Source organism: Apium graveolens, chromosome 7 (genome assembly GCF_009905375.1).
Source record: "Apium graveolens cultivar Ventura chromosome 7, ASM990537v1, whole genome shotgun sequence".
NCBI classification, from domain to species: domain Eukaryota; kingdom Viridiplantae; phylum Streptophyta; class Magnoliopsida; order Apiales; family Apiaceae; genus Apium; species Apium graveolens.
This window is the reverse complement of record NC_133653.1, coordinates 4,138,041-4,152,887: the sequence shown is the minus strand read 5'-3', so window position 1 is coordinate 4,152,887 and position 14,847 is coordinate 4,138,041. Positions and strand designations below refer to the sequence as shown.

General features: G+C 36.2%; 2 protein-coding genes across 3 annotated transcripts; both read left to right on the top strand.

The window, feature by feature from the left end:
- The first annotated feature begins 546 nt into the window (after positions 1-546).
- On the top strand, positions 547-1,242 carry LOC141673124 (disease resistance protein RPP13-like). Its single transcript, XM_074479858.1, has one exon. It carries the CDS (start codon positions 547-549, stop codon positions 1,240-1,242), a length of 696 nt encoding a protein of 231 aa, XP_074335959.1.
- A 3,620-nt stretch (positions 1,243-4,862) lies between these two features.
- On the top strand, positions 4,863-7,777 carry LOC141671901 (disease resistance protein RPP13-like). 2 transcript variants are annotated; one of them, XM_074478333.1, is made up of 2 exons: positions 4,863-7,543; positions 7,639-7,777. In XM_074478333.1, the coding sequence occupies exon 1, from the start codon at positions 4,931-4,933 to the stop codon at positions 7,523-7,525; it is 2,595 nt and encodes an 864-aa protein (XP_074334434.1). In that variant the 5' UTR covers positions 4,863-4,930; the 3' UTR covers positions 7,526-7,543; positions 7,639-7,777. The 2 variants fall into 2 exon arrangements, with proteins under 2 accessions (XP_074334434.1, XP_074334432.1); XM_074478331.1 differs by having other exon boundaries at positions 7,630-7,766.
- Positions 7,778-14,847: the final 7,070 nt, after the last annotated feature.

Genomic DNA, 14,847 nt, shown 5'->3' with positions numbered 1-14,847 from the left:
AATTATTTCTCCAAGATCTACAAATTATGTTACATTGCCAGCATCCACAAAAAGACACCATCCTGGTTGTGGAAAATTTGTATAATCGAAAGCATGTTACGGTTTAAATAAGAAAGTCAACTTTGTACCATTATTACTTATATCCAGTTTGATGAGATTGTTTAAATGATCTCTGAACCATTTACTTATATTACCATTATTACCATTAGTACCTTCAGATTCCTATAGCTTGATTAAAAAAGAATGGTTGATGCAATCATTTCTTTTGCAATCGAAAAGCTCGGTGAATTTATTGCACAAGAAGTTAACATTCTACTAGAAGTGAAAGATAATGTAAGGTGGCTCAAAGATGAATTGGGCTACCTCCAGTCTTCCGTAAGATATGCAGAATCTAGGCAGGAAGAGGAACTAATCTGCAACTGGGTGAACAATGTCAGAGATGTTGCCAATGATGCGGTAACTATCCTGAGCAATTTTAATGCTCACCAGCAATAACATGAAGCTCCAAAACAAGGTATCTTGGATCGTTTACGGGTCTGTGTTTGCATGATCAAAAAAGAAGTTACGCTTTATGATATCGGCAAGGAGATAGATTCACTCAAGAGAAGGATTGAAGTGATCAAGAATATGCGAAATGAGTATCGTATTGACAACATCTTAGCCACTCCAAACAAACAGCAGAAAGAGAGAACATTATTAAGAACAACTGTCATTGATAACCAGGTGGATGTGGTTGGTTTTGAGGATGTTTTTAAGACTTTGAAGACTGAACTTGAAAACAAGGATCTCTCCCTCAAAGTCATTTCAATTCATGGAATGGGGGGCTTGGGCAAGACTTCACTCGCCACCAAGTTGTACAACTCTAGCAAGTTGAGACATTTTGACACTCGTGCTAAGGTTTGTGTGTCCAACGAATCCATTAAAGATGTTCTGAAGAGAATAGTAAAGTCTTTTATGGGACCTGAGCACGAAAACTATCTGTCAAACATGGACGAGCATGATTTACTGCAGTATCTGCAAAAGTTACTTCAAGATCGAGGCCGCTATTTGGCGCTGATTGAAGATATATGGGACATCAAGGCATGGGACAAGATAAAAATTGCGTTGCCAAACCAGAAGAATAGTAGTAGAATTATCATAACTACAAGGAATAAAAAAGTTGCAGAGATGGTAGATGACAAATGTTTTGTTCATCAACTCCGTTTTCTAACCGAAGATGAGAGTTGGCAATTGTTTTGTTAGAGAGCAGAACCAACAACCCCAAATTTGAAGAAATTAGGAAGGGGGATGGTTGGTAAATGTCGCAGTTTACCGCTTGTAATTGTGATACTGAGCGGCCTATTATTGCACAACAAGACCTATTTTTCTTGGTCAAAGGTGAAGGAGCATATATGGAGACAACTGAAGGAAGCTCTTTTCAGGTTGAAGAAATACTGAGCTTGAGTTATAATGATTTGTCTCCCCGTTTGAGAGACTGTTTTCTCTACCTTGCAAGGTACCCGGAAGACCATGTGATTGAGTTAGACGAGCTGAAGCGTCTATGGATTGTGGAGGAATTTATATCGGAAGCTGAGGAAGGTGAAGGAGTTGTCATGGAGGATTTGGCTGAAGATTATTTGAATGAGCTAATTAGTCGCAATTTGATTCAGGTTGAAAGTTTGCAACTAAATGGACAAGTTCTGACTTGCCGGGTCCATGATCTTGTACATGATCTTGCCATAAATAAAGCAAAGGAGCACAAGCTGTTGGCTGTTTTCGACTTAAGTAAACACCATCAAGATCTCATCTATTATTATCCTTTGTTGGAAGGACAGCCGCGTCATGTCATTTACAATGGATTATATGAATACCTGAAATGTCTTAAGGCTGAATTTGATTCTTCAAATTTGCGTTCATTGGCACTGGTAAAGTATTTTAGTGGTAATGTTGAATTAGAAGAAATGGAGTTAGTGTGCAACAAACTCAAATATCTCAGAGTGCTAGATATGAGAAGTGTGAATTTAAGAATGGATCAATGTTGATACTGCTAAAATCACCAACCTCCGTGCACTATATATAGAAGGAGGAGGAGGAGGAGGTTACACGTTGGAGTCCATAGCTAATTTAACAAGTCTCCAAACATTCAGCCTATTCTTTATTTCTGCTCTTATTCCAACAATCAAACCACTCTTGTCTTGCCATGATCTCAAGAGCGTCCGCTTAGCAGGTCCTCTAAATGTTCCACGGGAACTACACTTTCTGCCATATTCAGTCACGGATTTAAGTCTAAGCTTTAGTGGGTTTACGGAAGATCCAATGCCCACTTTGGGAAGTTTGTCGAATCTCACTGCTCTTGAGTTGTATGATGTGTACAGGGGAATCAAAATGGTTTGCAGTCATGGTGCGTTTCCAAGTCTTCAAATTTGAAGATTAAATACGTTCCCATATCTGGAGGAATTGGAAGTTCAAGACGGAGCTTTCCCTTCTCTCAAACGATATCAAGCCCGTCTTTGTGGAAAACTGAAGAAAATTCCGGTCCTATTAGAACGTTTCTGGGTTCCATATCTTTAATTTTTAAATTCTATGGATGTGTTTAATTTTTAGTTCTTTTTTCAGAAGGGGAAAATTTGCATTTTCTACTTTTCTTCTTCATTCTATGAATGTGTTTAGTTCTTTGTTGTATTTAAATGAGCAAGCTAATAACGAAGTTTTGGAGAGATAGAAATTCAGTATTCAGACTGATAGCGAGGTTGTCGAAATTCAGACTGATAGTGAGGATGTCGAAAAAGGATGAGACCCTTTGCATATAATCTCTATACATTTGATCTTATTATCACCTACCTAGCATAAATGTTACATCTTTATGGTTCTCTTTAGCTTGTCATAATCACTTGATATATTCTATGAAATTACTGCAGATGACAAACATTGAAATGTGCTCACTTTGTTAGTCATTTAATCCCAGTTATGCTAACTTTATAGCATTCCTTCAAGTCCAAACTTAATGAACTTAAAACCAAATTACTGTTTATGTGAGGTTGCCACGAAAGGGAAAACAAGATGAACTCAGGAAGTAAAACCTACAAGTTGAAAACTTATCTGATAATTTATCCATTTCTTCAATGTTGTTTGGCAATTTTTTTTTATATATATCTAGATTAAAACCTATATTGTAAAAGAATTGATCTTATATAGTGAATAAACAACAAAGGTAACATGAAGTTGTGTAAGTTGCCCATAGACATCGGATAAAACCCGATGTCTTTGTAAAAATATAATTAACATCACTCACGAAGACATCATCAGTCATTTTTAATTTAAGTACGTGTGAGCTGATAATGATGTGTTGTGTATGGGAAGTGGTAAAAACAAATTCTCATAATTATTATTAACTAATGTAAATTTTGTATGTAAAATTCAATATAAGTTAAATACATATACCAAGAAATTAGGCTTCCTTTAAGACTGACAACATAAAGAACATGTCAGAGAACCACTCTGAAAGCTAAAGACACACTTCATGTTTGTTCATTTGATCAAGCAGGGTTTGCTTCCAGAATATGCTTCCTGAGCATGGATAAACCAGTTTCAGATCATAGAGAACTGTCCTGGAAATGTCCTGAGCATGGAATAGGCAGCTGCTAATCTCCTGTGAACTGCATGTCGCTTAAATGGTTGACGTGATTTGCAGGCTATTGCATGAACCCGTGGGGTTATCCAGTGCGAACCCAAAGGGTAGCGGCTGCGGATTTCCTACGATAAAAAAATGCCTTGTTTCAACAGACAAGGGCAAGTATATAAATTTAAGTAACGGAGTAACTATTAAAACATCAATTAACCACATAATACACAATACTCTTTCAGTGTTGAGCAACAAATTTCTAACATGTATTCAAGATTTTTCAACTATAGAGCATAATAATCCTTAAACTGCGTATCAATTATTCCAAATTAAATTATGTTATATTGATATTAGTTAACTGCAAATATCCATGAAAAGGCACTACTCTGGTTGTTCTGAAAACCAATGATTGAATAACATATGTATAGTGGTTTGCTTAATCATCTTGATCTGGTTGTCGTGAAAACCAGTGATTGGAAGCATATAAAGATCTTGTTCATGTTCTAAGAGTTCTGATTGTGAAAACAGGGGAAAGAAAAGAGAATAAACAGCTAGCAACAGTCATCTTGATCTGAAAAACACTTGGTCGATCTTGATGCACCATGTATTGATCCTGTAACAGCATGTATATCACACAAATGAATATTCATATATTTATTATAAATATATGCATATTTATTATAAATATTAAAATATAAATGTAATGTGCTATCGTGTACCCAAAAAATAAACGAAAAATCAACGGTAACGCTCAATTATGCATTTTCGTGGTATGCACTCGAAATGGTAACACAAATACTAAAATCTGCACGTCATTTCTATTATGTCATATTTACTAAAATTTGCGTGTCGTTTTTGTGTATTTCTTATTAACGTGTGGTTTGATAAACTACCGGGTCCAGAAGAAGATTCCAATAGATTGATTCAGATCACAGGATTAACAAGGCAACAAATACTGACAAGGTCACTTCCAAACTAATTCAACTGACGTTACTGTCATGATCCCTCTTCTTCAATAATTAGGACAAGTCTCCGACGACCTTCAAGTTGCATTTTATATCTATTACGTTGTACTATATACGTCGCATCTATTACGTCTGCTTGAATAATCTCCCAAGTAGAAACTTCTATGCACTTGAGTAGAAATTATTTACAAAATGACAAGCATTTGCAGTTGTTGACGAGACTGTTGTGAAAAGCATACCACTGAATTAAGCATTATCACTTTTATGTCTGAGCACTATATATAGACCAGCCTCCCTGAGTCACTTTGTAAAATTCTTGTTGTTGATTCCATTACTTTTTGATCATAAAGCTTTATTGAAAAGAATGGTTGATGCAATCGTATATTATGCAATCGAAAAGCTCGGTGAATTTATAGCACAAGAAGTTAACATTCGAATTGGAGTGAAAGAGAATGTAAGGTGGCTCAAAGATGAATTAGGCTACCTCCAATCTGCAGTACGACATGCTGAGTCGAGGCAGGAAGATGAGCTAATCCGCAACTGGGTGAACAACGTCAGAGATGTTGCCAATGATGCAGTAACTATCCTGAGCAATTTTAATGCTCTCCAACAAATATATGCAGCTCCAAAACACGGTATCTTGCGGCGTGTTCGGGCCCGGGGTCGCAGGTTCGAGAGAGAAGTAGCGCTTTCTGATATTGGCAGGGCTATCGAGTCACTCCAGGATAGGATTGTTTTGATCAAGAAGAGGCGAACTGAGTACCGTATTGACAACATCCTAGCCACTCCAAACGTGCAGCAGAAACAAAGAACATTATTAAGAACAACTGCAATTGATAACCAGGTGGATGTGGTTGGTTTGGAGGACCATTTTAGGACTCTGAAGCTTCAACTTGATAGCGAGGATCTCTCTCTCAAAGTCATTTCAATTCACGGAATGGGGGGCTTGGGCAAGACTTCACTTGCCACAAAGTTGTACAACTCTAGCGAGTTGAGAAATTTTGACACTCGTGCTAAGGTCTGTGTGTCCAACGAATATAACATTAAAGATGTTCTGAAAAGAATAATAAAGTCTCTAATGGGACCTGAGCACGGACAACATTTGTCAACCATGGATGAGCATGATTTGCTGCAGTACCTGAAAAAGTTACTTCAAGATGGAGGCCGCTATTTGGCGTTGATTGATGATATATGGGATGTAAAGGTATGGAACCAGATTAAAATTGCATTTCCAAATCAAAAGAATGGTAGTAGAATCATCGTGACTACACAAAACAAAAAAGTTGCAGAGATGGTAGATGACAAATGTTTTGTGCATCAACTTCGTTTTCTAACGGAAGAAGAGAGCTGGCAATTGTTCTGTCAGAGAGCAGAACCAACAACAGACGATTTAAAGAAATTAGGAAGGGAGATGGTTGGTAAATGTCGAGGTTTACCACTTGCAATTGTGATACTGAGCGGCCTATTATTGCACAACAAGAGCTATAGTCATTGGTCAAATGTGAAGCAGAATATGTGGAGACAATTGAAGGAAGGTGGCTCTATGCGGATTGGAGAAATACTGAGCTTGAGTTATATCGAATTGTCTCCTCAAATGAGGGACTGTTTTCTCTATCTTGCAAGGTACCCGGAAGACCATGTGATTTACTCAGACGAGTTAAAGCTTCTATGGATTGCAGAGGAATTTATATCAGGAGCTGATCAAGGAGGAGTAGTCATGGAGGACTTGGCTGAAGATTATTTGAATGAGCTAATTAATCGCAATTTGCTTGAGATTGACAGATTGCGATTGAACGGACAAGTTCTGACTTGTCGGGTGCACGATCTTGTACGTGATCTTGCCTTAAATAAAGCAAAGGAGCACAAGCTGTTGTTTGTTTTCGACTCAGGAAAACACGATCCAGATCTCATCAATTTGTTGGACGGACAGTCGCGTCATGTCATTCATACTGAATTAGGTGAGTACTTGAACTTACTTGAACGTGGATTTGAAAGTGGATATGATGCTTCAAATTTGCGTTCATTGGCACTAGTAAATTATTTCAGTGAAATAAGAGAAACGAAGTTGTACAACAAATTTAAAAATCTAAAAGTCCTAGATATGAGAAGTGTCGAATCAGAGAGGATACCAGAAGAAATAGGAGATTTAGTTCTTTTGAAGTACTTGGGCTTAATGGGCGGTGAGAACTATTCTATAATACCTATAAAGATTCCGCCAAGTATAGGCAAGCTGAAAAAGCTACAAACTTTGCACGGTTCTTGGACCAGAGAGTATACAGTTCCTACAGAGATATCTGAGTTGCATGAGTTGAGGTGTGTAGACTTCAAAATTAGTGGGAGTTTGAAAATAGGTAACCACCAAAAAAAGTTGCACACTCTCTGTATTATACAGTATAAGGAATGGATGAAGATTGATACTGTTAATCTCACCAACCTCCATGCACTGTCAGTTCAAGATAAAAAAGGAGATTATGGTTACTACACTTTGGAGTCCATGGCTAATATAACATGTCTGCAAACATTCAGCCTATCCTTTAGTTATGTTGAGATTCCAACACTGAAACCACTCTCGTCTTGCAATCGTCTCAAGAGCGTCAACTTAATGGGTACTCTGAAAGATCCATGGGAACTATGTTATTTGCCTAATTCAGTCACGGATTTAAGTCTAGACACTAGCGAGTTTAGAGAAGATCCAGTTCCCACTCTGGGAAGTTTGTCGAATCTTACAGCTCTCGAGTTGATTAATGTGTACAAGGGAAACAAAATGGTTTGCCGTCCCAACGCGTTTCCATGTCTTGAAATTTTGAAACTACTGTTCTTCTCCAATCTGGAAGAACTGGAAGTTGGGGACGGAGCTTTCCCTTCTCTCAAAAAATTTCAAACATTGGAATGCAGAAAACTGAAGAAGATTCCCGTACAACTAGAACGTTGCTGGTGGGCGTCAGCCAATTTTTCATAGATGCTGTGTTATTTTTTAGTAAGAGGACCTGCATTTTGTTATTTTCTTGTGAATTTGATGTTAGATATATTTGTGATGTCATGGCTAATATGATTTATGTTTAGTTATTTCAGATCTTATTAAGCAGGAAAGATCAGTACTTAACTTGAGATCGACACTTATAGTGAAGACAGTACTTAAGATATCAGAACTTAAGTCATCAGTACTTAAGGTTCAGGAGATATTTATCAGAAGATAATATCAAGACTTAAGAAGATGTTCAGATAAGGAAAGCAACTGATTGAAAGGAAAGAAGATCAAGATGAACATAAGAAGATATATGCATGAAGAAGAATTCTATTGAGAATAGAAGACTTGGAAGAAAAGATATCTGATTGATATATTTTAGGAAGCAGAATTATATTCCATATCAATTAGAAGATCTTGTAACTGTGTACTATATAAACACAGACATAGGGTTTACACTATATGTGTTATCATTATCGAGAAGATTATTCATTGTAACCCTAACAGCTCTCGTGATATTTGTTCATCACTGAGAGAGAACAGTTTCATATTGTAACAGAGTTTATTGAGTTAAATAAAATATGTGTTCTGTGTTCTTAAATTCGATTTGATTGTGCTATACACTGTATTCAACCCCCTTCTACAGTGTGTGTGACCTAACAAGTGGTATCAGAGCCTATATGTTAACACACAAACAGTTAAGATCCAAAAAAAATCATGTCTCAAGAACCAAAAACTCCAACCAAGTCCACCAAAGCTGAAGAAACTCCAAAGACAATAACCCATAGTCGTTATGAGACTATTAGAGTTCCCATTCTAAAGCCATCTGAATATCCCATATGGAAGGTGAGAATGACCATGTTTCTGAAAGCAACTGATCCACAATATCTTGACAGAATCAATGAAGGGCCTCACAAACCAACCAAGCTCGCAGTTGCAGTTGCAGTTGCAGGTGAAGCAACAAAGTATGTACCAAAGGAGAAAAGTGACTACACTGCTGAAGATATCGCTTCAATTGCTAAGGATGCAAAGGTACGACACTTGCTGCACAGTGCCATTGATAATGTCATGTCAAACATGGTAATAAACTGCAAGACTGCAAAAGAGATATGGGATGCTCTGGAGACAAGATGTCAGGGAACTGACTCAATTAAGAAAAACAGGAAGACAACACTCACTCAAGAGTATGAACACTTTGACTCAAAGTCTGATGAGTCATTAACTGGTCTATATGACAGATTTTGCAAACTCTTGAATGATTTGTCACTAGTTGATAAGGAATATGATCTTGAAGATTCAAATCTTAAATTCCTGTTAGCTCTTCCTGAAAGTTGGGATTTGAAGGCCACAATTATAAGAGACAACTACAATCTTGAAGAAACAACTCTTGATGAAATTTATGGGATGCACAAGACTCATGAACTTGAGATGGAACAAAGAAGCAAGAGGAAAGGAGGAAAGTCAAGAACAATTGCTCTTAAGGCTGAAGAAGAATCCCCCAAGGCAGCTACCTCAAGGAAAGGCAAGGGTAAAGCTCTCTTCACAAAGTCTGATACTGAGTCATCAAGTTCTGATAGTGATGATGACTCAGAAACTGAAAGCTTGCCTGAGATGGATGCTGATGAAGAGATGATAAAGCTGTGTGCTCTTATGGTGAAAGGAATCACGAAGATTGCATACAGGAAGTTCAGGAAGAGAAAGAAGTTTTCCAGGAGAGGTACAAGTTCTGATAAGAAGAATTTCAGAAAATCTGAAGGGAAAGGAGGAAAGTCTGACAGAGGAGATTACTCAAATGTCAAATGCTACAACTGTGGTGAGAGAGGCCACATATCTCCTAATTGCAAGAAAGTGAAGAGTGACAAAGGCAAGGCTCTTGTCACAAAAGAGAAAAGCTGGACAAACACCTCAGACTCTGAAAGCGAGGAGAACTATGCCTTGATGGCAAATGCTGATATGTCAAATGCTGAAAGCAGTACTGAAGCTGCTGAGTTAAAGGTACCTCAAACTACTTATGCATTTCATACTGATGATATTAATGAGTTAAAAAATATCTTAAAACCATGTTCATTAGTTATAGAGATCAAACTTTAACATGTGAAAGATTAACTTCTGAAAACCTAGATTTTAAGAAAATGAATGATTATCTAGAAAAAGAGTTAGTCATGTTCCATCAAACTCAGAAAGAGAGAGATGATGCTTTCTATGTTAGGGATGAAGTACTTAAAATGAATGAATCTCTAAAAACTGAGTTAGAAAAAGGAAAGAGAGATAATCAGGACTTGGACTAACTCTGGCAGAACAACTCAGAATTTGTTAAGTAGTGGAAAATGGAAAGAGGGCTTAGGTTATGGAGATGAAAAGGAAACTGTAGAAATTAAGCCTGTAAAACAAAAGCCCAAGGTAAAACCTGTTAAGTTTGTACCTGTAAAGTCTAATACTAAAAAATCAGAAGTTAAAAAGGAATTAACTTCTGACAAACTAAAACAGGTTAAGCCAACTGAAGTTAACATAGGCTTAATGACAAAGAAGCAGCTTAGTCATAAGCTGAAAGATGTTAAGAATGCAAACAAGGTAAAATCACCTAGGAAAAATAGGAATGGAAAGGAAGGTGTGAATAAAAGTAATGATTATAAGCCTGTTCCTGATGCTCCTAGAAAAACGTGTCATAACTGTGGAAGTTCTAACCATCTGGCTTCTTTTTGCAGGAAAAATAAGAACATAAACTCCTTACCTTCAAAGTCAGGAGTTAAGAGTCAGTCTGTTAGATATAAGCCACAAAATCCTTGTTTTCATTGTGGTAGTTTATGGCATTCTATTTATACTTGTAAGGAATATCATAGTCTGTACTATGATTTTTATCAAATAAAACCTTCTTTAAAGAAAGTTAGCATTGTTCCTTCTAGTATAAGTTCTGATTCAAAGTCTGATAGTGTAAATTCTGAAAAGAAAAATGTTAACATAAACTCTGATGCTAAATCCGCTGCAAATGTTAACAAACTTAATAAGGCCAAAGGATCCAAGCAAGTCTGGGTCCTTAAAACTAATCATTAGTGGTCTTTGTGATTGCAGGGCACAGGAAAAATATCCTAGTTCTGGACAGTGGATGTTCAGGACATATGACTGGAAATAAAGCCCTGCTATTAGACTTTGTGGAGAAGGCTGGCCCAAGTGTTTCTTATGGAGATGGCAACATGGGAAAAACTCTGGGATATGACACTATCAATCTTGGGAATGTCATCATTGGAAAAGTAGCTCTGGTCTCAGGACTTAAACACAATTTGCTGAGTGTGAGTCAAATCTGTGACAGAGGTTATCATGTGGATTTCTTTGAAGAACACTGTGAAGTTGTAAGCAAATCTACAGGCAAAGTTGTTCTGAAAGGATACAGACATGGTAACATTTATGAAGCCAAGCTTTCAACAAGTATTGATGGTTCTGCAATCTGTCTGATGAGTAGAACATCAATTGAAGAAAGCTGGAGTTGGCACAAGAAACTCTCTCATTTAAATTTCAACAATATAAATGAGCTTGTCAAGAAAGATCTTGTGAGAGGACTGCCAAAGTCAGTATTTGCTCCTGATGGCCTTTGTGATTCTTGTCAAAAGGCAAAACAAAGAAAATCTACTTTCAAGAGCAAGAATGAATCATCAATTCTTGAGCCTTATCACCTGCTGCATGTTGATCTATTTGGTCCAGTGAATGTCATGTCTATTAGACAGAAGAAATATGATATGGTCATAGTAGATGAGTTCACCAGATACACATGGTGTATTTCTTGCACACAAAAAGTGAGACTGCATCTATCTTGATTGATCATGTCAGACAGCTGGATAAATTGGTCAAAGATTCTGTGAAAATAATAAGGAGTGATAATGGCACTGAATTCAAGAATTTGATCATGGAAGAGTTCTGTAAAGACCATGGAATAAAGCAGGAATTTTCTGCTCCTGGAACTCCACAGCAAAATGGAGTTGTTGAAAGAAAGAATAGAACTCTTATTGAAGCTGCACGAACTATGCTTGAGGAAGCAAAGCTACCAACCTATTTCTGGGCTGAAGCTGTGCAGACTGCTTGTTTCACTCAGAATGCAACTCTTATCAACATGCATGGAAAGACACCATATGAGATGGTGAATAAAAAGAAGCAAAACTATGTTCATATTGTAACCGAGTTTATTAAGTTAAATAAAATCTGTGTCCTGTGTTCTTAAATTCGATTTAATTGTGTTATACACTGTATTCAACCCCCTTCTACAGTGTGTGTGACCTAACATTTGATTTCACCTTTTTAAAGTTTATATTACCTATTAATTAAAGAGAAATCTGAATCATTTTCCTTTATCGTGTTTACGATAATTATTTTAACTTAAGAGCAACGCCAACAAGGAATACCAACTGAAGTTGTTGACTCATTGGGATGTCAACAGAGGTGTCAAATGAGGCGGCATAAGTGTCCACTTAGAGCGTCAGATGAGATCTCATGAGATAGCAGTAATGTTCGTATATAGCAGTAATGATTCCCAAATCTCAACAATTTTACATTTATCTACATTTTACTAAAACAAAGTACTCCTCCGTCCCAATTTATCTGTCCTGTTTAACTTTTTGCGGTCAAACTGACTCAACTTTGACCGATTTCATATAGTATATAATTGAAAATATGTATAAAGAATATATCACTAGAAAGTACATTTAATTTACTTTAGAGGAAAGTTCTATGGAGACAGTTTTTTAATCGGAGACCTTGGAGACCACATATGTTCTGCAATCAAAACACTATAAAATATATTATTTTGTGAAGTATATTTTAGGAGTATCACTAATTTATTAAAATTATTGAAGATCATTTAAGTTTAATAAGTAGAAAGTGTATGTTCTGCAAGCTGAAAAAATGTTCTGCAAACTTAACATGTTTTGCAGAATAAAATATTTTTGTAATATTTTACATGCGGTACATATATGATATTCAAGATTTTGAATAAAATAAGGATCTTTGTAGAGCATGATTCGTAATATAATATGTTTTGCAAAGTTTTTATGCAATATTTAACTTGTAGAACAGAAGTGGTCTTCAAGGTCTCCAAAAAAAAGTGGTCTCCATAGAACTTAACACATATACTTTAATATGCAGTTTTAAGTTTTTCAAAATAATGAAATAATAAGTTTTTATTTATGGTCAAAGTGATATTAAAGCTCTCCTTTAAGAGTTTACATCATCAAATTCTATGTGTCAAACTCTCGTTATTTTATGATGTCATCTTCCACTAACAACTTATAAATGCTATTGTATATTCGTCACAGCTGTGAGGGACAAAAGGTTTTGATTTGATCAACAATTTGCATTAATGTAACAAGTCAACTTCAATTATCTTTTGTAGTATTATATTAACAGTTGCATTCATTTGATTAATCAACTCTAACTGTCCATCCAGTCCTCCAGCGAAACAACATTTTTTTAAAATGGTTCAACGGAGTCTTGATCACTCAAAAAGTTATCAGTAGTCGTGAAAAGGGAAGACAAACATGACGAAAGACTGACACCAGAACTAGCAGCTAAAAAGCAAAAACTCAATGAAAACATCAGTTGAAAAAAGAAAAAAGAGACCTTCATCCTCAGGCTCATATATATATATCTTCAAATATAACTCAATTTAAACATTAATTTGAAAATTTATCGATTATTATTTCTCCCCAAGTATGCTACAAAATAAATATTACTCACTCCGTCCTTTTCAGTTGTTAACATTTGAAATAAAATGTTCGACACGCATTTTAAGTCTCCTATCTAGTATACTTACATAAATTATTTTTAAATTATTTTTCTTTTGAATAAATATTAAATGTTTAACTTTATTAAAAAAATCAAAATAAGTTATAAAATTATACTACATAATAGCTTGAAATGCGTGCCAAACACTTCATTTCTAATATTAACAACTTAAAGGGACGGACTGAGTATACTATTAGTCACCATATCCACAAAAGGACAACACTCTGGTTGTTGCAGAAACCAAAAGCTGAAAGCATGTTACAAGGACACCAAATGCGGCATCAAATAAGAAAAGTGTCACAAATGTATAATTTGCCATTGATGTGCAGAAATGAAGCTTAAGAAAGAAGAAATTAACAAACTTTTATTAATAAAAAACTTGAGGAGAAAGACATTACATTGTTGTATTTATACTACCCTAATAGAACAATCTAGAAGCACTAACATATAAGAAGCTAGTACATAATTCTGTTATGCTGAGCTGTAATTCTACTAACTAACAAACAATCTTGACTTTCCATATTATGTCACAGCTGACTTTGATGACCTAGCTTGTGAAGCCTCTGCAGTCTCTAGTTCTTTTGCTTCTGAACCTTCTATATCACTAACATCCCCCCTCAAGTTGGAGGGTTGAAAGTAATTGAAAATCCCCAACTTGGACATAAGAAAGTGCAGAGAGGTAGAAGACAATGCCTTGCTAAGAATATTTGCAGGTTGATTTGCAGAATCAACATGTGCAGTCTGAATAATGCCAAGCTGAAGTTTTTCTCTAACTAGGTGACAATCTAGTTCAATATGCTTAGTGCGTTCATGGTATACTGAGTTGGAAGCAATGTATAATGCTGACTTGCTGTCGCATACCAGCTTCACAGGAGTAAGATTGACTAGACCAAAAGTTTGAAAAACATGAAGTAACCATGTAATCTCACAATAAGTATCTGCCATGCACCTGTATTCTGCTTCTGCAAAAGACCTGGAGATTGTGTGTTACTTCTTACACTTCCAGGAAATCAAGGAATGACCAAGTAAGATACAATAGCCAGTTAGAGATTGTCTAGAGGTCTTACAGCCACCCCAATCAGAATCACAATATGCAGTCAAAGTGAGAGGAGTATTAGCAGCAAAGAATAAACCTTGGCCAAGAGAAGATTTTAAGTATTTGATCACTTTGTGAGCAGCCTGAAGATGAGCAACTCTAGGTTTGGCAATAAATTGTGATAAGACTTGAACAGAATAAGCCAAATCAGGCCTTGTGACTGTCTAATATAGCAATCTTCCCACCAAACGTCTATAAGTAGCAATATCAGATGGAGACAACAACACACTAGAGTTGTTTTGTAGATCATGATTCTGATCCATAGGAACTTTTGAAGGCCTAACACCAAGAAGGACAAAATCCTACAGAATGTCCATAGTATATTTCCTTTGGTGAATATAGATACCAGTAGATGATCTAGCAATCTCAATGCCCAAAAAATACTTCAAAGGACCTAAATCCTTGACCTTAAAGGTTGTACTCATATAAGTGATTATAGTCTGAATTAAAG

What these genes read in the sequence shown, in the direction of transcription:
- LOC141673124 (XM_074479858.1), top strand. Translation starts at nt 547, where the DNA reads ATGATCAAAAAAGAAGTTACGCTTTATGATATCGGCAAGGAGATAGAT.
- LOC141671901 (XM_074478333.1), top strand. Translation starts at nt 4,931, where the DNA reads ATGGTTGATGCAATCGTATATTATGCAATCGAAAAGCTCGGTGAATTT.